General features: G+C 43.4%; 1 protein-coding gene across 2 annotated transcripts in view; it reads left to right on the top strand.

The window, feature by feature from the left end:
- The window catches only part of LOC126203504 (nuclear receptor corepressor 1-like), a 395,459-nt gene that overhangs the window by 340,639 nt on the left and 26,825 nt on the right, over window positions 1-27,995 (top strand). For both annotated transcript variants that reach the window (XM_049937831.1, XM_049937830.1), the window contains exon 12: window positions 21,131-21,424. In XM_049937831.1, coding sequence (XP_049793788.1) covers window positions 21,131-21,424 — 294 coding nt within the window. The remainder of the gene's footprint in view (window positions 1-21,130; window positions 21,425-27,995) is intronic.

Here is a 27,995-nt window from a genome sequence, read left to right as displayed (position 1 = left end):
GTCCTTTGTTGCGTAGGTGGCACGCACGAAATAGCAGCCAAGGTGCGTTTAATACGGACATGGATCCAGAATAGTACCAGTTTCCGAAAAATGTTTGCAAATAATTTACGTATAGGTCTGCAGACTGTGCGACTTCAATCTGTCGATGTAATTCAGCATATCGGCTTCTTTGTGCCTGTTAAACTTATCCTTCTGGTGGGAAGGGTGCAGCACAAAAGCAGATTGCCCACCCACTGTTGCCCGTATCGGAAAAAATGCGGAAAACAGGAATGCCGCCAATTCCAGGTACTCTACACAATTTTACGATATTGCTTTAAGATATGTTTCCTGTGGGAATTTAAGGTTGCCTCTGTGACAGATACCAGGGCTATTTCTTTCTCCCACTGGATGTAGCATAACTTGACACACATCTTATCGCAATCTGAGGGTTGCAATACCCACCGAATACTCATCTGCTTCGGCTGCCTGTCTGCATTACAACTAGGGTGGAGTACTCAGCCCAGTCCATACATGAAACCCTTCTTTGGCAACAACGTCTGGGAAAGGGGTTGGTATTCTGCTGTATCCCCGAACATTGGAAGCAGTGCAGTACTCGAGGTGATCTCCACAACATCGACTTTGGATCGATGCAACATGGGTGACCTCGTTGTCAAATACATATGGTCATATTATATTGGAAGAATGACAGGCTGCAACGCAGGGCCAAAAATCTGCAGTTGGTGAAGCCAACCATCCACTCGTACCGCATCTCCATCAAGCCACTGAAGTGGATTGAGGTTCGACTATTGGATTTAATCTCTTGCGAGGAAGTTTTTGTCTTACGGTTATCGGTAGATTGTGTTTTGGAACATGCTCCCAGTTTGTTAACCAAAAGACAGTCTAGAATTGATCAGTTGTTGTTGTCATTCTTGTTGTCTTTTTTGTGACTGCACCAACTGTGGAACGTCTAGTAAATTCCTCACCATCTTCAAGAAGTTTATACAGTGTTGAGGAAGAATGCAAAGCTTTGTCCAAAATTTTTCCAACCAATAAATTCATTTCATTTTGGAGCTCCTTAGATTTTTCAACTTTTTTCCTTTTTTAATACTGTAACATTGATCTTTTTGGAGAATGTTTTAAGACCATATTAATTTATCTCGGATACTGCCTATCCGTGGTATGCCCCCTGCCCTAAACAGCACCACTTCATGAACGATGTGAGCTGGGACAGATGCGTTTCAAGTCGCTGGAGGACGGGGTGACAAGATACAAAAAGAAAACCGATTGCTGCGAGTCGTATGTTGTGGCTTCCGGACAGGACGGGTTTCGCAGAGGCGCATGTGGGAGACAGCTTGGTTAATCCGGCGAGAGCACAGGCTGCTATGTTTGCCGCCGGAAGAAGGCAGCCTAATTGTCGGGGCGGAGGCGAGCACTGCCGGCTGCGTAATATGGATAATTGGCCGGCGCCGACTGAGAGAGAACTCTGCAAACACCAAATAAATCTACTCGCGAAATTAAGGAAAATATCACGAAACGTCGTTCCCGGCCCGTGTAAATAGCGGCAAGAAGAGCGCACACGGCTCGCTCCCGGGAAGAGGAAAGAGAGAGCAATCGATGCGATTATCTTTTTCTGGTCGAGCAGAGAACGATGGAGCGCAAGGAACGTCTGCTGCTGCTGCTGCTGCTGCTGCTGCGACCGCAGTCGCAAAGTTTTTCAGTTTCCACAGCTTTGCTTAGAGTAACTGTGCTGTGTCGACTTCACTTCCGTGCCCGGCCTGGTAGCACTGAGCGTACAAGCGGCCCACAGGGATAGTAACTTGTCACTCCAGATTCCACAAAAGTGGTTCCAGCACACCGTGATGACACTTTTCTTTTCTCTGTCCATGCACATTCGTTCTTCCGTACAGTGCTGAGCCTTTTCCGAACAGACGCTCGGAGCGTTCACGTGCAGTCCCCTATTTCGAGAAGAACACTGAAGCGTTACCTCTTATCCATCTTAACTATGTTGAGAAAATGTCGCAGAAGAAAACTAAGTTAGCTTGTTGTACTGCAAGCAGCGCGTCTTGTGAAATAGTTGTTGCCAGCTTTTCACTAATACTTCTATTACGGTTACTATTTCATACAATATGGCATAGTTTATAATGAAAAATTATGTTCGCACAAGTTATTAAAAACTAAGGCACAATATTTTCGCTTTTAGCTCATGTTACCTACGCAATGCCCGTTTCTCCACTTCGTTATAAGTGTCGCAGCATTCTGCATAAGCGTCTAGATTCTGCCAACATGCCCAGTTCCCTCAAAGCTCCAAATATGTGAGGTATGACTCCTGAGTTTAAAATGATGGTGGATCTTGAACGAACACGTGTAATAGGTGCGCCAGTTCCGCATATTTATGACGCTATCTGTATGTTTTCCAAGTAAGCAATTAATTAAATAAGTAAGTTGTTTTGAATTTCAGTGTCAATAAGAAGTGTTGCTATTAGATATGTCTATGAGCGCCATGTTAGAACGGTTCGCTGATGCACGATTCGTTAATATTGTTCAGCAACAGTACATTCGTCACTGGTTACTTTCTATCGTGCTTTGATTTGTACATTAGATATGTTTGTTGATAATCCCCAGAAATCAGGAGACTCTTAGTGCAGATTACTGATGAAATGTTTTTTGCTATTCGTGCCTGCTCTTCTATAGTATTCTTGTCGTCGTTTTGTAGCTGGCTGTTATGTGCTATATCGTCTCTTGATAATTTTAGCCGTACTGACACCTAATCTCTGAACACTTCATCGTGTACAACTCCCGGCAAGAACAATGGCTAAATGGTTCAAATGGCTCTGAGCACTATGGGACTTAACGTCTATGGTCATCAGTCCCCTAGAACTTAGAACTACTTAAACCTAACTAACCTAAGGATATCACACAACACCCAGTCATCACGAGGCAGAGAAAATCCCTGACCCCGCCGGGAATCGAACCCGGGAACAAGAACAATGTCACAGCTCGAAATTACTATTCTTGGGAAAACTCCGTTTAAAGAATTAACAATACCTACATTGAAATATGATAAGCTTCCTTTAAATTTCAGGTAAGTACTGTTGGCGTATATTCCGTTATATTTTTCTTGTCCGTTGGGGTACTTCTCACGAATTTTTCAGTGACATAAACTAAAGATGTCGTTTTTTGCCTTGTCACTTTTCTTGCCGGGGTGCCATATACGTTTGTTCCAGCTAAGATGCAGTATTGTCGAGTATTCTGATTGGTCGGTGAATAATAATGATGATGATGATGATAATAATATAATAATAAAAATTGACATATTTTGACTGTTGCGGTTCAATCGGTCACCATAAACACCGTGTCGTACTTAATACATATTTCTCCACGCTTTATATTAACTATCATTTCCAAATATATAACTAGAAGAAATGAAACCACTAAAAAGAAAGCTACATAAAGTACCTGTATCATAATACGTACATATTACATACACAATCATCACACAAAATTTCTGTTCACCAAGAACAGTGTCCGTAGTTAGAGCACCCATCTTTAAATACCTGAATCGTCAAATGTAATATACGTTTCCTGCAAGATTGAAACCGATATTGGAAGGTGAACTTCGCATTAAACAATGCGCCTATTTTGTTGTTCCTTTCATTATTTTATGGAGGTTCTCAGCGAGAAAACGTTTCGTAAAGGTTTGAAATCACGCATAAAGTTTGCCTGAATGGCAAGGTGAACTTCGCATTAAACAATGCGCCTATTTTGTTGTTCCTTTCATTATTTTATGGAGGTTCTCAGCGAGAAAACGTTTCGTAAAGGTTTGAAATCACGCATAAAGTTTGCCTGAAATCGCAGAGTGCTCTCATTTACTGGATGAATATAGACTGGGTAATTTAAGCACCATCGGTTAAGCTGCCTCGATACATATACATAGTTTCTAATTAATACCTGCCTTGCTGTGTTAAGCCTTTAATATAGGATTTTAGCTCGTACTGAGTAGGTTATGACTACATTTTAAGTATTTAAACTCGATCAGTAACTACATTAAGTTTTGAAAGTCAAATATTTGTTGCCCCTGAAAGACAGGCAACCTGTAACTTGGATTGCAGAGCAGGTTAGCCATTTAATAATATAGATTCCTCATGTCTGCAAAATCATTTCAGTAGAGTGTTATTCCATTACCTTCTTGCATTCTTGTATAACAACTAAATTCGCTGCGACTGTAGTGACCTCACTGTCGAGGGGTCAGTTGGTGCCCCTTCTCTCCCTCCCTGCCCCACTTTCCTGAGCCGCCGCGTTGCGGTTTTTACTTTCGATCATTTGCGCTGAAGAAATCTGCGGTGCGCCCCACCACGCGAGGCCCGGACACTCGTTTGTGGATGAGCGCTGCGTGGCGCATATCAAACGATTCATGAGCACGCAAAGCGGCTGCGCTCTGGCGACTTAATTGTTTGTGCTCGTGATGAAAGTATCAATTATTCAGAGACAATTGGAATAAATTGGCGGGGTGGAGCCGGGCGCAGGTAGCCACTGTGTCTGCTCGCCGCACAATGAGCTTTGTTTACGGGCTAAGCGTTGTGTTTTGCGAGCGCGGCTCAATTATGCAGTGTTTGCTGTGCTGTGCGCGCCGCGCCCGGTGGCCGAAAAAAAACACGTCGGCGGCGCGACTGCAGTCACAGGCGTTTACCAGCACACCGTTCGCCCAGCGTCCCAAGCTCTTGCGCTCAAATCGCTGAAGGCGTGTTGTTTCAATTGCTACTGCTTTAGACGTCGCCTGTTTCAGAGCGACCACGTCTCTTTGCTACGGATTCTGACAGGAGCTGCGGCGTATCACATTATCTTACAGAAGGAAAATTAAACTCGTTATCAGATTTTGATTTACTTGTAGCAAGGAATCGATGTATCGCTTCCTTGTGCATTGTGATAGGAGAAATCTGTATGACTAAGCGGCTAATCCGAGACACGTTCCCATTTGCTCGTTGCCTAGCTAATGACTTCCAAGAGCAAGAAAAATTTGGTCTTCAAAGTATCATATAATTATTGATCGAATTAAAAAGTTAAAACGCCAGTTATACTCTACTGATTAATACGAGAGTTCAGTTGTACGTTAAAGAGTAAGAGCGCAAATTACTCTGGCTATATTCATCCAGTACTTGGGAATGAGACTACTCTGCGACTTCCAATAAACTGTACACACAATTTCAAACTTTTTCTCTGTAAGACCCTCCACATAAGAACGAAAGGACAAAAGTTTTAACGATTACTGCATTTTCACTGTTCAGACAGTAAAACTTCAGCGTCAGACGTGATGTAATTTTTACGTCTTTACTACACTCGCAGCGTATTTTGCAGGCAATATCTACGTTTGTTAATGACTGTGTCCGCAAATTTATCTGGCTGTGCAGCACATAGTTCAAGGAATACGATGTTTTTGTAGTTGAGAATTCGATTCTTTAACGAATTGGGGGTGGGGATTACTGGTTCAATAGCCGGCCGCGGTGGTCGTGCGGTTCTGGCGCTGCAGTCCGGAACCGCGGGACTGCTACGGTCGCAGGTTCGAATCCTGCGTCGGGCATGGGTGTGTGTGATGTCCTTAGGTTAGTTAGGTTTAAGTAGTTCTAAGTTCTAGGGGACTTATGACCTAAGATGTTGAGTCCCATAGTGCTCAGTCATTTGAACCATTTTGAACTGGTTCAATATAATTTATAAGTAGTTTTGTTTACTACACGTTTTACGTGCGATGGTCGTTCAATAAGTAATGCAACACTTTTTTTTTCTGAAAGGAAAGGAAAGAAAACATAATCTCCATTCAATCCGACAGCCTTATGCCAACCTTACTGGGAGGGCCTGCATATTCGGGTAGTACCACACTACTGGTTGACGTCGGAGCCAACGTCTTGCTGCATCAATAACTTCCCCACCAACCACGCCCCCCTTCCCGCGTAGTGCATGTTTCAACGGGCCAAACAGATGGAAGTAGGAATACGCGAGATGACGAAGACCAGTCAAATGAAGGTTTGTGAGCTGCTCTTGGGTGCTCAGACTTGCACCAAGCTTTGCGTCCAGCGATGTGTTTGTGAGCCATCGACCACCTCGAATGAGAGTGTCCGCACGTTCAAACATTGCAGGAGTCACAGCTGTGTGCGGCCGGCCGGCACGCGGGAGAATGGACGGATTTGTGTGACTGTGTTGCCGATGATGATAGACGCTACGCCCAACGACTCACCGTGCTTTTGTTCACTGCCAGGTCTCCGTGGATATCCTGCAGGCGCCTACGAATATCTGCGAGCTCTCTGCTTGGAACGCGCCTCAGTTAGGAACGCCGTTTTGAAGACTACTTATAGGGGCTGATATTCCACGATGTCCCACAACAAATTCTGCATTTTTGAGCCAAAATTGGCCAAAGAAAAAAGAGTGTAGCATTGCTTATTGAACGCTCCTCGTATTTTTTTAATTTGACATAGTGTTAATAGACAAGATCCAAAGAAGGATGGCACGCTTCGTAACGGGTTTGTTTATCAAGCGTTGCGGAAATGTGCCTCAAATTCCAGCAGCAGACGCCTCAAGAGAAGCAACGAGCATTGCGGAGAGATTTAGTGTTTACATTTGGAGATCGCACTTTTCACGAGCAGTTAGCCAACGTAATACTTCAACATAAATATCGCTGTGTGACTATAACGAGAAAAATCAGACAAATTCGTGCTTTTAAGATAAACTTAGGCTTACAGGCAGCCGTTCATCCCTCGCACCAATCGCAGATTGAACAGGAAAACGGAAAATTAGAGCGGTATTTTTGAAGTACCTTCCGCTTCACAATGAAACGTCGCTTTCAGAGTCTAGATGAAGATGTAGTTTTAGCTGACAAAGCTGATACTGACTGTGACGATAAGTCCCCCGTCAATCGATGCGGCCTTCTGATAATATGCATCGAATTGCTGTTCGTGAATGTCTCTTTAAGAGTCGGACTGTTACGAAGCTACACTTACGAGGTATAGTAGTAAAGTTTTCATTATCACCTCGGGGAGGGGGGGGGGGACAAAGAGTTCCGGAATTATATCAATGGTACCTCGGTACTGTGTCGCGGTGATTTAGTTTATGCCAGGACTGCAGATTTTTATCTTCAAAGCAAAAAGATAATTACCTGTTTATATCCGCCGTAATTACTTTAGATCTAGCTTCAGCCTGAAACAGACACCAGCGTGAGAGAATAACAGTTCAGAAACAGTGAAGATTTTTGTAGTAATGTAATACTGTATGAGCTTGTTCCGGTTGTGTTGATAAAAACTTACGTTAAAGACAGTGACGAGCTTGGCAACAGGTGTGGTAAAGAGTCAGTGCCATGGTTCGTATATACCATAGGAAATATTCTTATACTTTTTCGCGTCTAAGTTGATGTGACCTTTTCACATGTGTTACATACTCCTCATGTTTATTCCTGGTAATTTTCGTTCTCTCTGTACGCACCGCGGTTGACAGCACCCAGACAGAACTCGGTGCTGTAACATAGCGTAGCTGGAACTATTGATGCACAGAATCAAGAACTCTGTTCTCGACAGCCAAAAACAATCAAATACATCTCGTAGAATTTTTACGAGAACAACTAGCAAGTGTTTCCTAGTGTTGCCGACATGAGGCAGTGTGCACCCTGCAACGGGAGGTCTTGTTCTCGGATGAGGCATTCGAGTACTCGACTTGAGCTCTGGAGTACACGTACAACCCTGGCTGTGACACTATTGCCCTCGGACGCCATATACGTAGTTGCTTCACGTTCATTTCACAGATAGATTGCAGGGACTTTATTTACATGTCTCAGTATCCGCTGTCAGGAAGTATCTTTTGCCCTAATCCGTTTATGACGATGTCGGTTGTTTGCTTCGCGAAACGGCTCCTCTCGAGATCAGATATTGTTGAGATTTCGTCATTAAGTTTACAGAATTTTATGCAGACGTACTGTCTTTCATGGTATCGAGAGTAGTACTGGAGCTTCACGCAAAAGATGGGTGGATGGATATATCGATTCAAAATTGTTGGGCGCTAAACAGCGTGATCATCATTGTCCTTTCTCACTATCGTGGTGCTGGTGTATGAGTGGTGTATGAGTGTATGTTGTCAAAACGGAAAGCAAAGGCCATATAACTACAGCCACAATAGTAAGTTCTCCAGTATATCTATTCATACCGTTGTCTTAATGGTATTAATAAAACAGTGGATGTTATCCAAATGGTTGGTTGATCGCGAAACTGATAGCATGAGCCAACCGCCCCAAATGATATTAAAACCTTTCTCCAATTAAATTGCCCAGGAGTTCTGATGCCACAAAACATGTCAACAAAACTTGCTGTTGTTTCGACATCGCTTAAAATTGAGGTAATCGAAGTGGCGGCTGAAAACCTGGAGGGGGTCTTCCGGTCAATAATGCCATACGATCATTTGCCGGCCGGTGTGCCCGATCGGTTGTAGGCGCTACAGTCTGGAGCCGCGCGACCGCTACGGTCGCAGGTTCGAATCCTGCCTCGGGCATGGATGTGTGTGACGTCCTTAGGTTAGTTCGGTTTAAGTAGTTCTAAGTTCTAGGGGACTGATGACCACAGTAGTTAAGTCCCATAGTGCTCAGAGCCATTTGAACCATATGATCATTTCATTTTCGTAAAGCACAGAAGACTAAAATATGGTGCGCTGCAAAAAGCGCATTCCGGTGGATCTTCGTGCCGCAAGAGATAGGTATGTGTCATTGGGTAGTGTCTGATACGAAGACGAGTGAGGAACAGGAGAGCGAGCGTGTCAGTGTGGAGAGCAAGTATCTCGGTTTCGGTTAACGTAGTGGAAATGTGTCCACATTGCGTCCGCTTCCTCATCACCGGGCAGTCTAGCGCGCAGTGGCCACAGCGGCTGTGGGGCCCTCTGCGGCGCCATTAATAATTCAGGGCGGAAAAAGCGGCCTCGATTAGGCGTCTGAGTGACGGCTCGGCCCGTGGGCAGCGCTCAGCTGTCACGAGAGACGGTTCACTCGCAGTGCTGTAGCGGATTATTGGCTGCACGCGAGAATATGTCCAGATGTACTCTGAATCACGCAGGTACCACTAGCATCTCCCTCGTCACCGCCCCACGTGGGGTTTGGCGCCGTTCTCGACGGAGTCGCCTGGGAATTACTAGAATTAATAAACTGTCACAAGGTATGTGACGGGGCGTGGAATCTCTGTCTACGAAACTTCAGTGCTAACTATGTGTGTGTGTGTGTGTGTGTGTGTGTGTGTGTGTGTGTGTGTCGTGGTTACGCAGCAGGGTGACACGCAGTATTATGCGAAGCACGAGGGTGAGGAATTTAAACGACAACTTATAGCTGAAAAACGAAAACTTGTACGTAAGAACGAAACGATGAAGACGAGGAAATTAAGTCATGGAATACCAGGTAAGAAGAAAAAGAAACAGAAAAGTAATTGAAGAGCCCTTCACCCACCAAACTAATAGTCACTTACGTAAACTGCGGTTTGGTTGGTTCAAATGGCTCTGAGCACTATGGGACTTAACATTTGTGGTCATCAGTCCCCTAGAACTTAGAACTACTTAAACCTAACTAACCTAAGGACATCACACACATCCATGCCCGAGGCAGGATTCGAAACTGCGACCGTAGCAGTCCCGCGGTTCCGGACTGAGCGCCTGAAACGCTAGACCACCGCGGCCGGCTGCGGTTTGGTGTCGCCTCGGAATGGTAATACATTGTATTTACGCATCGGTTGCTCAGCTTCCCTAAAATACTCCATGCTATCTATTATTTAATTTGGCATTAGTGTGTTTTGGAAAAAAAATATTCTACCTTGAGCAAACGCTACTTGGTTCTTTTTCATCCATCAGTGCTTCGGTGAAGTTTCGTCACCCTCAGTGGACTCATTTTATTTTTCCAATAACTACTGATGTGGGCCGGGCAAATTTATTAATGGGCATTTGCCCGGAAATTTACCCAAAGCAACTTCGGGCATTTATTAAAAAAGCGCTTTTTAGAGTTTTTACTGCTAGAATGTGTAATTTGCTAATTAAAATAAGAGATGCGATGATTTTCCTGATATTAAAAGTTAGTAAATGTTTTCACTTAAACGTACGTGTATCATTCAGAGCCATTATTACGAAGAAAAGGAAGACTAGCATTCAAACTTGATGTACCAAGGAAGGGCGCGTGTTACTGACAGCTGCTTCTCGTTTACAATGTCCTTTTCATTTTAACCAGTTCACCCTTCCCCCTACACACACACACACACACACACACACACACACACCGCGTTGTACATCTGTGTAGTGATACGCGGGTATTTGGGAAAAAAACCATTATCTTTAGGTCATCGCTTTGTAATGTAACACACACTTTAATTCGTGCCAAATCTCATAATATCACTGAAGAATCATTATTGATCATGTGTTCTTAATAATGGTTCAAATGGCTCTGAGCACTATAGGACTCAACTGCTGTGGTCATCAGTCCCCTAGAACTTAGAACTACTTAAACCTAACTAACCTAAGGACATCACACACATCCATGCCCGAGGCAGGATTCGATCCAGCGACCGTAGCAGTCGCACGGTTCCGGACTGCGTGCCTAGAACCGCGAGACCACCGCGGCCGGCTTCTTAATAATAAATGTATACTTAATTTATTAACTGTTTTCACTGGAAATTTTTTTTATCGTCAGGTGTAGTGATACTTGAGACAAACTGATAGTTTTCTGTTCTGCTCCTTTCTTTATCTGCTTTCGTATAGCTACACTGCCGTGAAGGTAAAACGAGAACACTAACATCAAAAGCTTTAATAACGAAGACTGGATTCCGAAGACGCTGGAATCGTTCGATTCCGATACTAGTCGATTCCTAGAGAACCGGCGTTTTTGCACTCGTTAATCGGAATTTGAAAAGGGAAATGGATAGGTTAAAGTTAGATATAGTGGGAATTAGTGAAGTTCGGTGGCAGGAGGAACAAGACTTCTTGTCAGGTGAATACAGGGTTATAAACACACAGTCAAATAGGGGTAATGCAGGAGTAGGTTTAATAATGAATAGGAAAATAAGAACGCGGGTAAGCTACTACAAACAGCTTGGTGAACGCATTATTGTGGCCAAGATAGATACGAAGCCCACACCTACTACAGTAGTACAAGTTTATATGCCAACTAGCTCTGCAGATGACGAAGAAATTGAAGAAATGTATGATGAAATAAAATAAATTATTCAGATAGTGAAGGGAGACGAAAATTTAATAGTCATGGGTGACTGGAATTCGAGTGTAGGAAAAGGGAGAGAAGGAAACGTAGTAGGTGAATATGGATTGGGGCTAAGAAATGAAGAAGGAAGCCGCCTGGTAGAATTTTGCACAGAGCACAACTTAATCATAGCTAACACTTGGTTTAAGAATCATGATAGAAGGTTGTATACATGGAAGAACCCTGGAGATACTAAAAGGTATCAGATAGATTATATAATGGTAAGACAGAGATTCAGGAACCAGGTTTTAAATTGTAAGACATTTCCAGGGGCAGATGTGAACTCTGACCACAATCTATTGGTTATGACCTGTGGATTACAACTGAAGAAACTGCAAAAAGGTGGGAATTTAAGGAGATGGGACCTGGATAAACTGAAAGAACCAGAGGTTGTACAGAGTTTCAGGGAGAGCAAAAGGGAACAATTGACAGGAGTGGGGGAAAGAAATACAGTGGAAGAAGAATGGGTAGCTTTGAGGGATGAAGTAGTGATGGCAGCAGAGGATCAAGTAGGTAAAAAGACGAGGGCTAGTAGAAATCCTTGGGTAACAGAAGAAATATTGAATTTAATTGATGAAAGGAGAAAATATAAAAATGCAGTAAATGAAGCAGGCAAAAAGGAATACAAACGTCTCAAAAATGAGATCGACAGGAAGTGCAAAATGGCTAAGCAGGGATGGCTAGAGGACAAATGTAAGGATGTAGAGGCTTATCTTACTAGGGGTAAGATAGATACTGCCTACAGGAAAATTAAAGAGACCTTTGGAGATAAGAGAACCACTTGTATGAACATCAAGAGCTCAGATGGAAACCCAGTTCTAAGCAAAGAAGGGAAAGCAGAAAGGTGGAAGGAGTATACAGAGGGTCTATACAAGGGCGATGTACTTGAGGACAATATTATGGAAATGGAAGAGGATGTAGATGAAGATGAAATGGGAGATACGATACTGCGTGAAGAGTTTGACAGAGCACTGAAAGACCTGAGTCGAAACAGGGCCCCCGGAGTAGACAACATTCCATTGGAACTAATGACGGCCTTGGGAGAGCCAGTCCTGACAAAGCTCTACCATCTGGTGAGCAAGATGTATGAAACAGGCGAAATACCCTCAGACTTCAAGAAGAATATAATAATTCCAATCCCAAAGAAAGCAGGTGTTGACAGATGTGAGAATTACCGAACAATCAGTTTAATAAGCCACAGCTGCAAAATACTAACACGAATTCTTTACAGACGAATGGAAAAACTAGTAGAAGCCGACGTCGGGGAAGATCAGTTTGGATTCCGTAGAAATGGTGGAACACGTGAGGCAATACTGACCTTACGACTTATCTTAGAAGAAAGATTAAGGAAAGGCAAACCTACGTTTCTAGCATTTGTAGATTTAGAGAAAGCTTTTGACAATGTTGACTGGAATACTCTCTTTCAAATTCTAAAGGTGGCAGGGGTAAAATACAGGGAGCGAAAGGCTATTTACAATTTGTACAGAAAGCAGATGGCAGTTATAAGAGTCGAGGGACATGAAAGGGAAGCAGTGGTTGGGAAGGGAGTAAGACAGGGTTGTAGCCTCTCCCCGATGTTATTCAATCTGTATATTGAGCAAGCAGTAAAGGAAACAAAAGAAAAATTCGGAATAGGTATTAAAATCCATGGAGAAGAAATAAAAACCTTGAGGTTCGCCGATGACATTGTAATTCTGTCAGAGACAGTAAAGGACTTGGAAGAGTAGTTGAACGGAATGGATGGTGTCTTGAAGGGAGGATATAAGATGAACATCAACAAAAGAAAAACGAGGATAATGGAATGTATTCGAATTAAGTCGGGTGATGTTGAGGGTATTAGATTAGGAAATGAGACACTTAAAGTAGTAAAGGAGTTTTGCTATTTAGGGAGCAAAATAACTGATCATGTTAGAAGTAGAGAGGATATAAAATGTAGACTGGCAATGGCAAGGAAAGCGTTTCTGAAGAAGAGAAATTTGTTAACATCGAATATAGATTTAAGTGTCAGGAAGTCATTTCTGAAATTATTTGTATGGAGTGTAGCCATGTATGGAAGTGAAACATGGACGGTAAATAGTTTGGACAAGAAGAGAATAGAAGCTTTCGAAATGTGGTGCTACAGAAGAATGCTGAAGATAAGGTGGGTAGATCACATAACTAATGAGGAGGTACTGAATAGGATTGGGGAGAAGAGGAGTTTGTGGCACAACTTGACCAGAAGAAGGGATCGGTTGGTAGGACATGTTCTGAGGCATCAAGGGATCACCATTTAGTATTGGAGGGCAGCGTGGAGGGTAAAAATCGTAGGGGGAGACCAAGAGATGAATACACTAAGCAGATTCAGAAGGAATTTAGGTTGCAGTAGGTACTGGGAGATGAAGAAGCTTGCACAGGATAGAGTAGCATGGAGAGCTGCATCAAACCAGTCTCAGGACTGAAGACCACAACAACATCAACAATCGGAATTGGCACATCTCTAATTAAAAGCATAATGGATAAACTTTTTTTTACTGTGATATTTTTACAGTAGTATAGTATATGTAAAAAATACTACCTACAGGCTGCCTACTTAATATAAACTATACTTTATTTCAAAACTTACTTTTAAACTTGAGTATTCTTTTTGTTTTTATTATGTACTACCCCAAGAACTGATCTCATTAAAAATGTACAGTTACGTTTCAGTCCAATTTATTTCCCCTAACAACTCTTTCCCAACTCTCAAACAACGTTTCCAACTTGGTTTTTCAACCACTAAAGCAGCAGTGTTGCAAAACACATTTTCCAATACAAAATATGAGTTGAATTCTTTTTTTTATAAATGCCGCTTATCGATAAATCTTTAAAATGCAGAAATACACGGGCATCAATGAGTTTTGGACATTTTCCCTGGTATTTATTCTGGACATTTGCCCCAGGCATTTTACATTACTACCAGCAGCACGTAAAAATATGCATGATAAATATATACAGTTTTGCGGTTATGGTCATTATATTCACAGCTTTACTGTATTGCTTCCGAATTTGTTGTAGAGCCTAGTCGGAAATGCCTGAAGTGGCGTTGAGATATTGAGATTAAAGCTTGTTTTTTGTCCGTGTTTGCTTTCAGATAAATGTGTTTTGGAATGGTGTTTGCTGAAGGCAGAATACTTTTTTCTAGAACATATTTGAGAGAAACATGAACAAAAAGTGAGCTTTAACCTCAAGATGAATTGTTGTATGAATTCTCAGCTCTGACAGTTGTGCATTAAATTTAATATACTTGATCATAATCACTTGTCTAAGTATCGTTGTTGAGTTAACAAAATTTAGGAATTTCTAATTCTACATTAGCATGCGACGTAAAATTGTCTTGTTGGAATTCTCATTTGAGCTAGTAGTGGTGCCGCCGCTATCGTTGCATTATCGCGTTTGCTGGTCGCTTGCGGCAGAGTTTCGTCCAGATTATGGGCTGGATTGTAATCACACGACTATCACCGTCGCTTCCTGCATTACAAGGAAACGAGGGAAAAAGCGCGGAAGGTTTTGGTGTTCGTTTGGACAAAGTCTACATTTCATAGGTCCAAATTTTTCACGATTTTGACGATTTTCGTATATTGGTATGCTGATCATCGTATCTGTATCATGTACAGTAAATGGCTGTATGACCAGGAAGGCCCAATTTCCCTCGCTCACAGGTTCCTCTCTGTCGCCTTTTAATTCTCTTTAAGTGACTTATATGTTGCGTTAAAAAGTGACTCACGCTTCAACTCAGAATGACGGGTTTAGCTTTCCACGATGTGAACAACTAATATCAATACGTGGTGACAACTGGAGGAGACGTGGCGGTCAAGGGCACAATGTGCAGTTCACACGTATCTCCAATACTGCAATTAAAAGCAATATATTCAGAAAATGAAACGCTGATGGAATGACTGACAGCTATCCTAAATGGACGAAGCTAAAACAAAATATAATGTAGTTTAGTGATACCTGTTGGCGGTTTTTGTACAAGAACAATTTCCATTGCGTAAAATTTACCGGACTGGTATCGGATACAGTGATTAATGTGAAAGTTTGTCCACGAGCCGTCACGCCTAAAACACCAATCAAGCCGCTGGATGCGGCGCCGGATTTCCATATCAGAGGCAGAAGGTGCACTGTGCTGTGTTGTCATCATTGTATCTTTTTGTTATGTGTTTACTTGTTCACGAGCCGGCGAACTCGCAGTCACGTCAGTTGGATCTGCGTTTACATGAGTGCCGAATTGAATATTGATTCTTAGGAACCGATGTTGCTAGTACGCGAGAGAGAAATTTTGCGGGATAAAACCAATGAATACTTCGGAATGTCAATTCGCCTACTACACATTCATTTCACCTTAAAAGCACTTTGTAAAAGTTGGCAAATGTAATCTGCTGCGAAATTCATCATCTCGTGGAATGGAGTAATTAACGAATTTGTTGATGCCATTGCTCGTTTGTACAGCACATCGTGCCGCGTGTAAAGGAATACTTCCTCTTTGCTCAGAGTCTACTCCTATAATAGTATTGGCACATATCTTACAAGATTCTTCTTTTTCGATTTAATTTTGGAGTTTACTAAATGTATTCACAACGTTATTTACGAAACATGTAGGTCTGTGCAAGATTTGGTTGCGATGTCAAGTGCACACTCTAAAAGTCATTACTCTGTGTACGATATAATTAAACATTCGCTTAAAGTGGTCAGACGATGTAAACCATTACGCAGTGCAAGCGATTGTCTCCCGTGGAAACATTTCACAACTCCCGTGCTTTTGTTAAAATACTACTCTCGCAGCAATTCTTGTCATAGAAAAGGATTTACGAGAGGTAGAGAAATACCAAAGAATGCTGATGTTCGAAGTGATAATCTTAGCTACCCACGTGCGATATCAGTGCAGAAATCATGTCGGTCTTGAAATAGAGTCGTGCTATCAGTGGCGTCGCTTGGCCGTTGCTGGTTCGGAATGCAGACCGGCACCTTCGGCTCCTTGAGACCTTTCGTACCTCTCGTCTCTTCCGGCACTTTCTTTAACGTTCGTTTGTGCCAACACGTCTGCTGGAAGTAATGAACTGTTTTTGAGCTTATTTGTTGACGTTTTTACCTTTCCCGTAATTTTTATTTTCAATATAATGCAGGAAAAGAGCCACGCGAAGATTTGCTAGCTGATTTTAAACACGTTATTATCTACGAACTAGTATTCACTCATTACTTATGTTAATTTTCCCAGATATTAGAAATGCACTCATTAGAGAATCTTCGCAAAAAAATGGTTCAAATGGCTCTGAGCACTATGGGACTTAACTTCTGAGGTCATCAGTCCCCTAGAACTTAGAACTAATTAAACCTACCTAACCTAAGGACATCACACACATCCATGCCCGAGGCAGGATTCGAACCAGCGACCGTAGCGGTCGCGCGATTCCAGACTGTAGCGCCTATAACCGCTCGGCCACCCCGGCCGGCGAATCTTCGCAGGTAACACTTGTGTTGACAAGGACGACGAAGAAAGTAGAAGCGTGTCGTACGAGGTTTGGTTTAAGGAGCGACAGTCGTCTCTCTGTACCAAATGAAATTAAACAGCCGTATGGCATTGATGGCCGGGAGTCTCCTCGTGGGGAAGTTTGGCCGCCGTGTTGCAAGTATTTTCGCCACAATGGGCGACTTGCGTGACAATGATTAGAACAACACAACACCCAGTCCCTGAGCAGAGAAAATCTCCGACTCGGCCGGGAATCGAAACCGGGCCCGCTAAATGGCTGTGAGACGCGCTGACCACGCATCTAAGAGACGGCGCACTCCCTGTAACAAACAGCTCTCGTACAGTGTAAAACGAATAGTTGAATGTGAATGAACTGGACTCGTTCTGCCAAGTCGCCTGTTAACAATGGGTTGGACAATATCATTTGGGTAACCGAAGCAGCAGTAGATCTGTGTCTTATGCTGATTCCTGACTTGCACACTGGTGTGTCCGCGGTTGTATATTACCAGCCAATGGTGGCTGTCCTACGAAAGGGAAACCCATAATAACATCACCTGTTTACAAATCAGCAGTTAACTACATTAAGTGGAGTATGTTTTTGCGTTACGTGGGCAACTGTAACGTATTGCATAGCCTGAATAAAACGACGCCCCATCCTTTTCAATACGTTATCCGCCATAACGTGCCCTTCTTTTTATATTGGATTTTGTTTGGCGTTTTGTGCTTCTCCAAAGGGGTATGTGTTATTTTATTCTTGTATTCCGAGACTCCAGTTCGAAGTAGGTTCGTTCAAAATGGGTCAAATGGCTCTGAGCGATATGGGACTTCTGAGGTCATCAGTCCCCTAGAACTTAGAACTACTTAAACCTAACTAACCTAAGGACATCACACACATCCATGCCCGAGGCATGATTCGAACCTGCGACCGTAGTGGTCGCGCGGTTCCAGACTGTAGCGCCTAGAACCGCTCGGCCACCCCGGCCTATTTGCATCTCTTTAGAAGCTTTTCTCCTTATATTATTAGGTGCACCGTCGCCAAAGAGAGGGCAAGGGTGATGGGCCGGAGTTGGTATGTGACGGTCAAGAATGAGACGTATTGCAATTAAAGACGGCTGTGCCACGTTTTTGGTATCCACTTGTATTGCGTGAATGTCACAGATATACCCAAGATAACTTAATGATATTTCGGGCAGAACATGTCTCATAACTCAAGATCTCACCAAGATACGGTAAGTGCCTTGAAGGAACTTCCACGTGGACGGCAAAACAAAGCCCAAAATAGACACATCCGTCGTCCATCGGTTTACCACGCATCTGTAACAGTTAATTGATACATAAACATCACACACGCTGTCGTCTTGTAGGTCGTTCCGGCACTGGACCAGAAATTGCTTCTTTATGAACTTCGCAACGGATAAACGAATTAATTGACAGCGCAGCACAACAATAATTATGTATTGGCTACTACATTTTTCTATGGCTTACATAGTATTATCGTCGTCGTTGTTACTATCATTATTATTGTTGCTGTTGTTGTTAGTGGCAGTCTTCGTAGACAAAACATTGGCTGTCTGAAGTCTTCCAATTTCTGTCAGTTCGTACGTAAGGAGTCCAGCAAGCAAATGATTTACGAGCAGTAGGTACAGTGCACACATTTTAACCTGGTTGATTTTAAATGAGATGCAGGGTGTGCGTGAAGCAGGTGTCGCTAGGAAGAGGAGTGGTGCAGAGGAAGTATGTTTTGTAAGAAGTGCCTATCTTCAAGAGGATGGTTAGCTTTCTTTCTAAATGTCAGTTATAGTGATCTTTTAAAAATATAAATTCGAAGAAAATTATTTGTCACTTTAAAGTCTAGTTAGGCGCTAATGTTAATGATTGTGGTGGGAAACTGGGTAATACTAATATCTGATTGCACTCAGGGATAATAGAAATGTTGGGAACTAATGAGCTAGAAGGACGAAGAAAGCACGACCATTATTGAGTAGCTGAATTTGTGAAGCTGGGGGGATCGGGAGGGGGGGGGGGGGAGTGGATGGAGAATCATATAACGTTTTTCTCCTGTGCGTGTACAGTGCATTTCAGGAGAAGAATGGAAGTCAGTTTTGTGGCCTCGAACGGGAGATTGGCGGTGTTTGCTTGATGTGGCGGTTGGAAACGGTTGCCTTGCGAGTGACACTCGGGTCATAGCGGACGGAGGCGGCGTCCGCTGCATAATTGAGTTCGGGCGGGCGGGCAGCAGCAGCCGATACGCCTGACGCTGCAAATTAACTTGGCGCTGGCTGTGGTGCTGTTTGTCTGTTTCGTTATTCCCTGTGACCGGCGGGGCCACCGCCCGCTGCCAATTATTAAAAACGGGCCGCCACGCGCTCGCGGGCTCAGGGCGCGCCCTAATTGCATTACAGCGCTGTTTGCCGCCGCCAGATTTCGCTCCTTTTTTCGCTTTTTAGCTAGTCCGGCCTACGCGCGCCGGCGTACCGGCTGTAACGCACCATCGCGCTTTTCCCAGCGTTTTGCGCGTCGATAATAAGTGATTTAGAAACCAAATGGTCGGTGCTGCTTTTTTCTGTTCTTTTCAAGTACTACATGTGACTGACTGCTGGTACTTGTTAAAAATTACCAGCCTCCCAGTTCTACACGCGGCGGAGTGTCCGGAGAGGGAAAAAAACGACAGATTTTTCTGTGTATGCCCGTGCGGTGGGTAAGGGCTTAATAATTGAGCGAGAAATGCTGCTGGACGTGGAGACTGCTGGTGGACCTAGTTTTGCGCTCGTGGATCGAGTCTTCGTTGGTTGCAGGTGACACTCTGACAAGAATGGAGCTGCTACATTTACGTCTGCGGGATAGTGAAGAAATTTGAAATGTTTAATTATGTACTTAAATAAAAGTGTGTGTGTGTGTGTGTGTTTCACATATCTAGTCTGGGCAATTTGAGCTCTGTGTTAAGCTGAAGCTGTTTTGTCACGTATCTCATTGTTTACGACGTCATATCTCCTGAACTGTATGGTCAAATAACGATATAATTTTGCAAGGCGCATTCAGTAGTATATTTGAATACCGTCTGAAGGATGTGTTGTGAATAGAGTTAAGTAATTATTAAAACGTCATGCCTGGCACTGAAATGTAGAGCATGAAAAGCGAAAATGTAGTAACCGATCAACTTTTTTTTCGCTATTTTGTTTGTTTGTTTGTTTGTTTGTGTGTGTGTGGGGGGGGTGGGGGGGGGTTAACGAGGAAAAGTTTGTAAAAGACTGTAGCCTGGGTAATTTTCGCGCCTTGAGTTACGCTTCCTCAAGACATACTCACAGTTTATAACTAATACTTGTATTACTGTGTTAAATCCTTAACGTAAGATAAACATCTTGATGAGTATATTATGATAGCATTTTAAATGGGTAAATTTGATCAATAATTTTAATTTGTGTAGCCCTTGGAAGTCATTAGATAGGCAACCTGCAACAGGGAACGTGGACTGTTTTGGTTGTATAGTAATACAGGTGATCTCCGAAATGTTTTGCCCTGTCTGGCGGATTTATCGGCAAACGATCAGTTTTTGAGGGTGAAAGACAGAGACTTAGTGGGCTACTTGATATGATTCTCAGACAGGTTTTCTTCAGATTCCTGCGAACTGCATGTCGTCAATAGGGCGAGGATTCTCTTAAAACTACAGAAGTAATTGTAGTATGGATCTGATGATAACATGTAACAAAGGTCGGAACCGGTAGTTCAGATCAACGTAATACGGAACCCTAACGGAGTCTGTCTTTCTTCATTGTATTGAAAGTGTTCACAGTGCTCTCAGACGTTATATCTACAATTGTAGGGGTCACTTTTGAAGTTTCTCCATGGTTTCGTTGACTGCTTGCTCTGTGTACAAATTACAATAACGTGGGTGATTTATGGGTTAAATTCAGTGGTCAGCCACGTAGCGGTTTCCAACTCGGCATTCGAGAGGACGACGGTTCAAATCCACGTTCGGCCATCCTGATTCAGGTCTTTCAGGATTTCCCTACATCGCCTCAGGCAAATGCTGGGACGGTTTCTGTGAAAGGGCACGGCCGAGTACCTTCCCCCATCCGACGGGACCGATGTCCTAGCTGTTCGGTCCCCTCCCCCACATCGACCAACCAACCAACTCTGCAGTGACACCAAAGCACACAGTTATGCAATCAAGATGAAGAAATTACAAAGATGACAAAATAGGTGATGGTTTCAAATACTGTATCTCTCATTCACTCGATTCTCCATTTTCATCAACTGCCTCTTTCTCATACCTTATAACTGCAATCGTATTTCTGTATTAGTTTCAGATAACTCTACCCTTCCTTATGTGTTTATAACAAAAACCCGAGCAGCCTCGAATCTATCCGAATTCTGTACCAATACCGGCGCTCATCGGCGTGTGTTGCTTTACGTTGCAGACAAGGGCGGAGCGCACCCGTGCGCGGTGTGCCGGGCGCAGCTGGAACAGTTCCCGCAGTCGCGGCCGCTGCCGCGCGCGCAGGCGGGCGCCTACGGACTGCGCGAGGACGACGTGTCGGCGGGCGCACGCGTCTGCAACTCGTGTCGCTGCAAGGCGGTGCGCTCGCGCTACACGCAATGCCCGCTGCCTTCGTGCCCGAACCCGCGCGGACGCGTCAAGCGCCTGCGGTCGCTGCCCGCGCGCTGGGCCGAGCTACCGCCTGAGCTGCGCCAGCCGCTCGTCCACGAATTCCGTGAGTATTCTCCACCAGTGTCAAAGTGCCGTCGCTGGGCATCCAGAAAGACACGTACCTAATATGCTTTGATAAGTCGTGCTCGTTTGCAGACTGGTACTCTAACCGGAGTTCACTGTTAACACGAGCAGTAGCTGTGACTATAGGCCACAAGCACGTTTTCAAGAAGGGACGTCGAACAGATGTGCAGAACTATAGACCTATATCTCTAACGTCGAGCAGTTGTAGAATTTTGGAACACGTATTATGTTCGAGTATAATGACTTTTCTGGAGACTAGAAATCTACTCTGTAGGAATCAGCATGGGTTTCGAAAAAGACGATCGTGTGAAACCCAGCTCGCCCAATTCGTCCACGAGACTCACAGGGCCATAGACACGGGTTCCCAGGTAGATGCCGTGTTTCTTGACTTTCGCAAGGCATTCGATACAGTTCCCCACAGTCGTTTAATGAACAAAGTAGGAGCATATGGACTATCAGACCAATTGTGTGATTGGATTGAAGAGTTCCTAGATAAAAGAACGCAGCATGTCATTCTCAATGGAGAGAAGTCTTCCGAAGTAAGAGTGATTTCAGGTGTGCCGCAGGGGAGTGTTGTAGGACCGTTGCTATTCACAATATACATAAATAACCTTGTGGATAACATCGGAAGTTCACTGAGGCTTTTTGCAGAGGATGCTGTGGTATATCGAGAGGTTGTAACAATGGAAAATTGTACTGAAATGCAGGAGGATCTGCAGCGAATTGATGCATGGTGCAGGGAATGGCAATTGAATCACAATTTAGACAAGTGTAATTTGCTGCGAATACATAGAAAGAAAGATCCCTTATCATTTAGCTACAATATAGCAGGGCAGCAACTGGAAGCAGTTAATTCCATAAATTATCTGGGAGTACGTATTAGGAGTGATTTAAAATGGAATGATCATATAAAGTTGATCGTCGGTAAAGCAGATGCCAGACTGAGATTCATTGGAAGAGCCCTAAGGAAATGCTGTCCGAAAACAAAGGAAGTAGGTTACGGTACACTTGTTCGCCCACTGCTTGAATACTGCTTACCAGTGTGGGATCCGTACCAGATAGGGTTGATAGAAGAGATAGAGAAGATCCAACGGAGAGCAGCGTGCTTCGTTACAGGATCATGTAGTAATCGCGGAAGCGTTACGGAGATGATAGATAAACTCCAGTGGAAGACTCTGCAGGAGAGACGCTCAGTAGCTCTGTAGGGGCTTTTGTTAAAGTTTCGAGAACATACCTTCACCGAGGAGTCAAGCAGTATATTGCTCCCTCCTATGTATATCTCGCGAGTGGACCATGAGGATAAAATCAGAGAGATTAGAGCCCACACAGAGGCATACCGACAATCCTTCTTTCCACGAATGATACGAGACTGGAATAGAAGGGAGAACCGATAGAGGTACTCAAGGTACCCTCCGCCACATGCCGTCAGGAGCTTGCGGGGTATGGATGTAGATGTAGATGTAGATGTAGATGTAGAAGCGCATCGTGATGTAAGCGACACGGGACGGGACAGCACAGCTCTGGAAAAGCTGTGCAAACAGTGCGAGAGCACGTCGGGAGACAGTTTCCTTTGCAGTTATCACACGGTATACTGAGGTGACAGTCGTGAGATAGTGATGTGCACGTATACGGACGGGATAGAATCACATACACGGGCTATAAAATGGCAGTGCTTTGGTGGAACTGTCATTTTTACTCAGGTGATTTGTGTGAAAAGGTTTCCAACTTGGTTATGGCTGCACAACGGGAATTAGCAGACTTTGAACATAGAATGGTAGTTGCAGCTAGATGCGTCGGACATTCCATTTCACAAATCACTAGTGCATTCCATATTTCGAGGTCCACAGTGTTGAAAGAGTGCTGACAGTACCAGATTTCGAGCATTACCTGTACGACATCCTTCACTTAATGACCGAGAATAGCAGCTTGTGCATACAGTTGTCAGTGTTGACAGACAAGCAGCACTGCGCGAAATAACTGCAGCAATCAGTGTGGGATGTACGACAAATACAGGGTGGACACGAAATGTGTCACCAATTGTTTCTTTCACAATTTACGATGCACATTAGATATCCCGCTGGGATCTCTACAGCAGTACCAGCAGAGCTTGGGAAAATAAATGAGTTACGAAATGATGTGTATTTCACGATACTGCCGCTAGGAGACTAGTAAGCAGGAATGGCTGACAATGGAAGACTGACGGTACAGCAACGATCGGCAATTGTGTTACTTTTTCATTAAACGAAAAGCCTTGTTGTGACTCGGAGGTGTTTTCGACAACAGTTTAACACACAATGAGTCCCTTGCAAGAAGACCATCCACAAGTTGTACAATAAATTTGTACAGGAAGGAACAGTATTGGAAGTGAAGCGACCTCGGCCTGAGCCTGTTTGTCTGCTGGAGAATATTGAAGCGGTACGAGTTGCTGTACAGAGAAGTCCCGGGAAATTGTGTAGAAAGGCTGCAGTGCAACCGGGAAAATCCAGACGCTCCGTTCAATGCATTCTTAAAAGTGACCTTATGTACCCATACAAGATGACCTGTGCACAGAAGCTCACTGAAGAACACAAGCAGCAGAGACTACTGTTTGCTCAGTGGGCGGAGGATAGGGAAGAAACTCTCAGCAACGTTTGGTTTTCAGACGAGGCGCATTTTCGTTTAGATGCTGTGGTTAACAAACAAAATGTACACTTTTGGGCCACTGAAAACCCACAAGTGCTTCATGAACGACAACATTATGCACCGAGAATTACAGTGTGGGCAGCAATTTCCAGTCACGGACTTATTGGACCCTTTTCCTTTGAAGAAACTGTGAACAGCGAGCGTTATTTGAGCATGCTTCGCAATAGCTTCATTCCACAGCTTCTTGCTACTGCCTTGCTCTTCAACTCTTAGTGGTTCATGCAAGATGGAGCAAGGCCCCATACTGCAAACACTGTGTTGGAGTTTTTACACGAGCATTTCAACATGCGGATCATTTCACTCGGGTTTCCAGGTCGCTTCAGTGACAGACAAAATTGGCCCTCCCAATAGTCCAGACCTCAATCTATGTGACTTTTTTCTTTGGGCGTACTTAAAGGAAAAAATTTTCCCGAAACGTCCACGTGATTTAATGGAGCTCAGAAGATTTATTCTTCAAGCTTGCAGTGAAATTACGGAAGACATGTGCCGTAGGGTAATCACTAACTTCAGTGTTCGTTTGAAGGAAGTTAGGAAACGAAATGGTGGACATATTGAGGATGTGCTGAGTTAGAACAAATCTCCATGGAAGGCTCTTCATTTTAGTATTTGTTCCTTTCAGATTGTATTGACAATAAAGTTTATATTCAAAAACCAAATGGTAACACATTTCGTGCGCAACCCTTTATATCTGTTAGGACAGTGAGGCGAAATTTAGCATTAATGTGGGCTACAGCAACAGACAACCAATGCAACTGCCTGTGTTAAGAGCACGACATCACATGTTAGGGCTCGTGACCGTGTCGATTGGACCCTAGACGATTGGAAAACTGTACCCCAGTCAGACGAGTCCAGATTTCAGTTGGTAAGAATGGACAGTAGGGTTCGAAGGTGACGCAGACCCCACAAAACCGTGGACCTGAGTTGTCAATGAGGCACTTTGCAATCTGTTGTGGTGGTTCTGTAATGGTGTGGGCTGTGTTTACCTCGAATGGCCGAGTCTTCTGATCCAGCTGAACGAACCATTAGCAGCTGTTCGTGAACTTCACATTCTCCAACAATGACGGAATTTTTATGGATGACAATGCATCGTGTGATCAGTCCCAGAAGTGTTAATGAGTGGTTTGCATAATGATTCTGGACAGTTTGAGTAAATGATTTGGCTACCCGACATAAATCCTATTGAACATTTATGGGACATAATCGAGAGACTGGCAACACCTCCACAATTATGGAGACTGGTAACACCTCCACAATTATGGGCAGCTGCAGAGGCAGCGTGGTTCGTTATTTCTTTAGGGGACATCCACTGTCAGTGGCATGTCAACTTATTGCTCTAAGATGGGCAAAAGGAGGTCCAACATGATATTAGGAGGTATCCCATGACCCTTGTCAACTCAGTCTATTTTCTTGTGAAGCAGTGGATTAACTTCTGGAGCTGGGAGCCAGATATTGATGCTATATATCACTTAAAGATGGAACAAATCACAGTTGGAAAGTAGATATGTTGAGAGAGAGAGAGAGAGAGAGAGAGAAACTCACTGTGAATAATTAGGTGACTGTTCCCATTTAGATCAGTCAATTCCACAATTTTCATGTAGTCACAGTGGTTGGTATTGTACAAATTCTTGGACTCAAACTGCTTTGATAACCTGTTTGGCTGTTATCAATCGAACTATAAGGGACGATCAAAAACTTTCCATTTGATGGCATTGCTGCAGCATATAAGCAACATAGTGCAACTCCAGTGTGGATGTATAAGCACCAGCATTTAAGCAAGGGATTAGTACGGCATTCGTGTCTCCAACATGCCTGCAGTAAATGCGGCAATGTGAACCGTGGCAACATTAGTACCAAATACATCCAAACAGGTCCAACATGCTGTTATTTTTTTTCTTGGCCACTGAAGGGCAAACACGGATAGACATCCCCTGGAGAATGAAGAATATGTATGTGAGCATGTCTCTTGAAAACTACTGTTGTGGAATGGTGCACCAGGTTCCCAGCTGGATGCTGCTGCTTCATGATAGCACACCTCCACAATGGCAAATGATGTAATAAAGTAATAATGCCAACTCAAGTGGGAGATACTTGACTACTTGCCCTGTGGTCCTGGTCTCTCCACAAGTGATTATCACTCTTCGATCCCTTTAAAAAGACATTGAAGAGTCGATGATTCTAGTTGGACAAGGATGTGCAGCAGGCAGTTATGGACTTTTTTGTGTAACAGGACGTGGTGTACCAAATGGACACCTTCGGCCTGATACATTGGTGAGATGATTGCCTCATTGTTCACAGCAGTTTTGCCTGCCTGACGTATCAATTCGGGGTTGTAAGACCTTCAGAGGGAAGGTTTTTTATTGCCTCTTATGTGCCAATGACAATGAAAGTGTGGGTCATTGTTCAGATGATTTAATGGTGAAGGCAATTCCTGGTAAAAGACAGGAAATTTGGGTTCAGATCCCAGTGTGGCACAAGTTTCCAATCATCATACATGTTCATTACATTACAAGTTCAACAAACCTGAACAGTTTGCACTGATATCATTTCATGCCATGGCCTCTCACTGATTTCATCTCAAACAATCCATTAATTTCAAATTGGTACAATTATGCCAATGCATAAAGGCTTGGAAAAAATTGCTACTCCGTTAATGGGAAGCACATCTCTTGAAATTGAGATATATGGAAAATAATGGAATTAATTGGAGCCTTTGATACTGTTTTGTCAATTAACCTAGACCTCAGCCTCTCAACCAAAGTGTGAACGTACACTCACTGGATAGTGTTGCACAAGTCCTACAGTCTATAACCACAACATACATTCTAGAAAATAATATAGATGCAAAAAGGTGTTGTCATTGTTATGTTCCTGTGTGAGTAATACACTACATCGCAAGCTACAACACAATTAAGTCACTGGGGAAAATCTCAGTTGACCCAAATAATGCCTACAACACAGGGAAGAAACCCAATTGCAAGATAAGTGGTGACATCTGAAGCACAGCACATCACATCATTGATGTATATACAACAAATACCAAGAAGTGATACGAAATGGAATGAACACACACAAGCAGTATTTGGGATGGTTTTGAAAGACTTAGATTTCTTGGAAGGATTCTATGTAAGTGGAGTGCATCCATACAGGAAATCACATGAAAGATGCAAATGACCTCCTTGGGTTTGCTGCTGGATAATGTTGCACAAGTCCTACAATATTTCATCGAAACAACTGTTCAGTATTATCAAGTGGTGTTAGATGCTGTCGTCATTGCTGCAAGATGCGACTGGTGAGGCTTAGGCAGTGGAGGCAAAATTTATTTGGACCACGAGACATGTACGAAGATAGCGTTCTTGGTGAACACTGGTGGGAGGTGAAGAGAGCCTTTCCTCAAGAGCACAGAAGGCAATGACGGTGCTGCCGGACTTTGCTGTGGTTAAAAGCTGAATTAATTCTCTGCATTGTGCTGCATTGGATCAGAAATCAGGGGTTCTTGATTCTTTCATTTTAATTTAATGGCAGCCAGTGCTGAATTCCAGGCAGTGCTTAGTTCAACCCTGCACATGTGACTGGGTAAACTGGATAAACCAGTAGTAACGGAGCACTGTCTGAACATGGGGCTTCACATGTTTAATGAGAGGACAGAATGTTATTCTCAGAATCATCATTCTGAGATTATGTTATCAAGGAGACCACACACACCTTTGTGGCAGACAGTGTTGTCAATAAGGATGTGGGATTTCAACTAAGTATTGACTTGATTCGTTTGTGTGGCATTTGTAATAACATTAATCATTTAATTTTGTTGCGAAAACAAAATATGTGGTGGACCAAATTGAATGTTGAATCAGAACCATCACAAGAATCAT

Source organism: Schistocerca nitens, chromosome 9, assembly GCF_023898315.1.
Source record: "Schistocerca nitens isolate TAMUIC-IGC-003100 chromosome 9, iqSchNite1.1, whole genome shotgun sequence".
Classification (NCBI taxonomy): domain Eukaryota; kingdom Metazoa; phylum Arthropoda; class Insecta; order Orthoptera; family Acrididae; genus Schistocerca; species Schistocerca nitens.
This window is presented reverse-complemented; position numbering and strand designations above follow the sequence as displayed.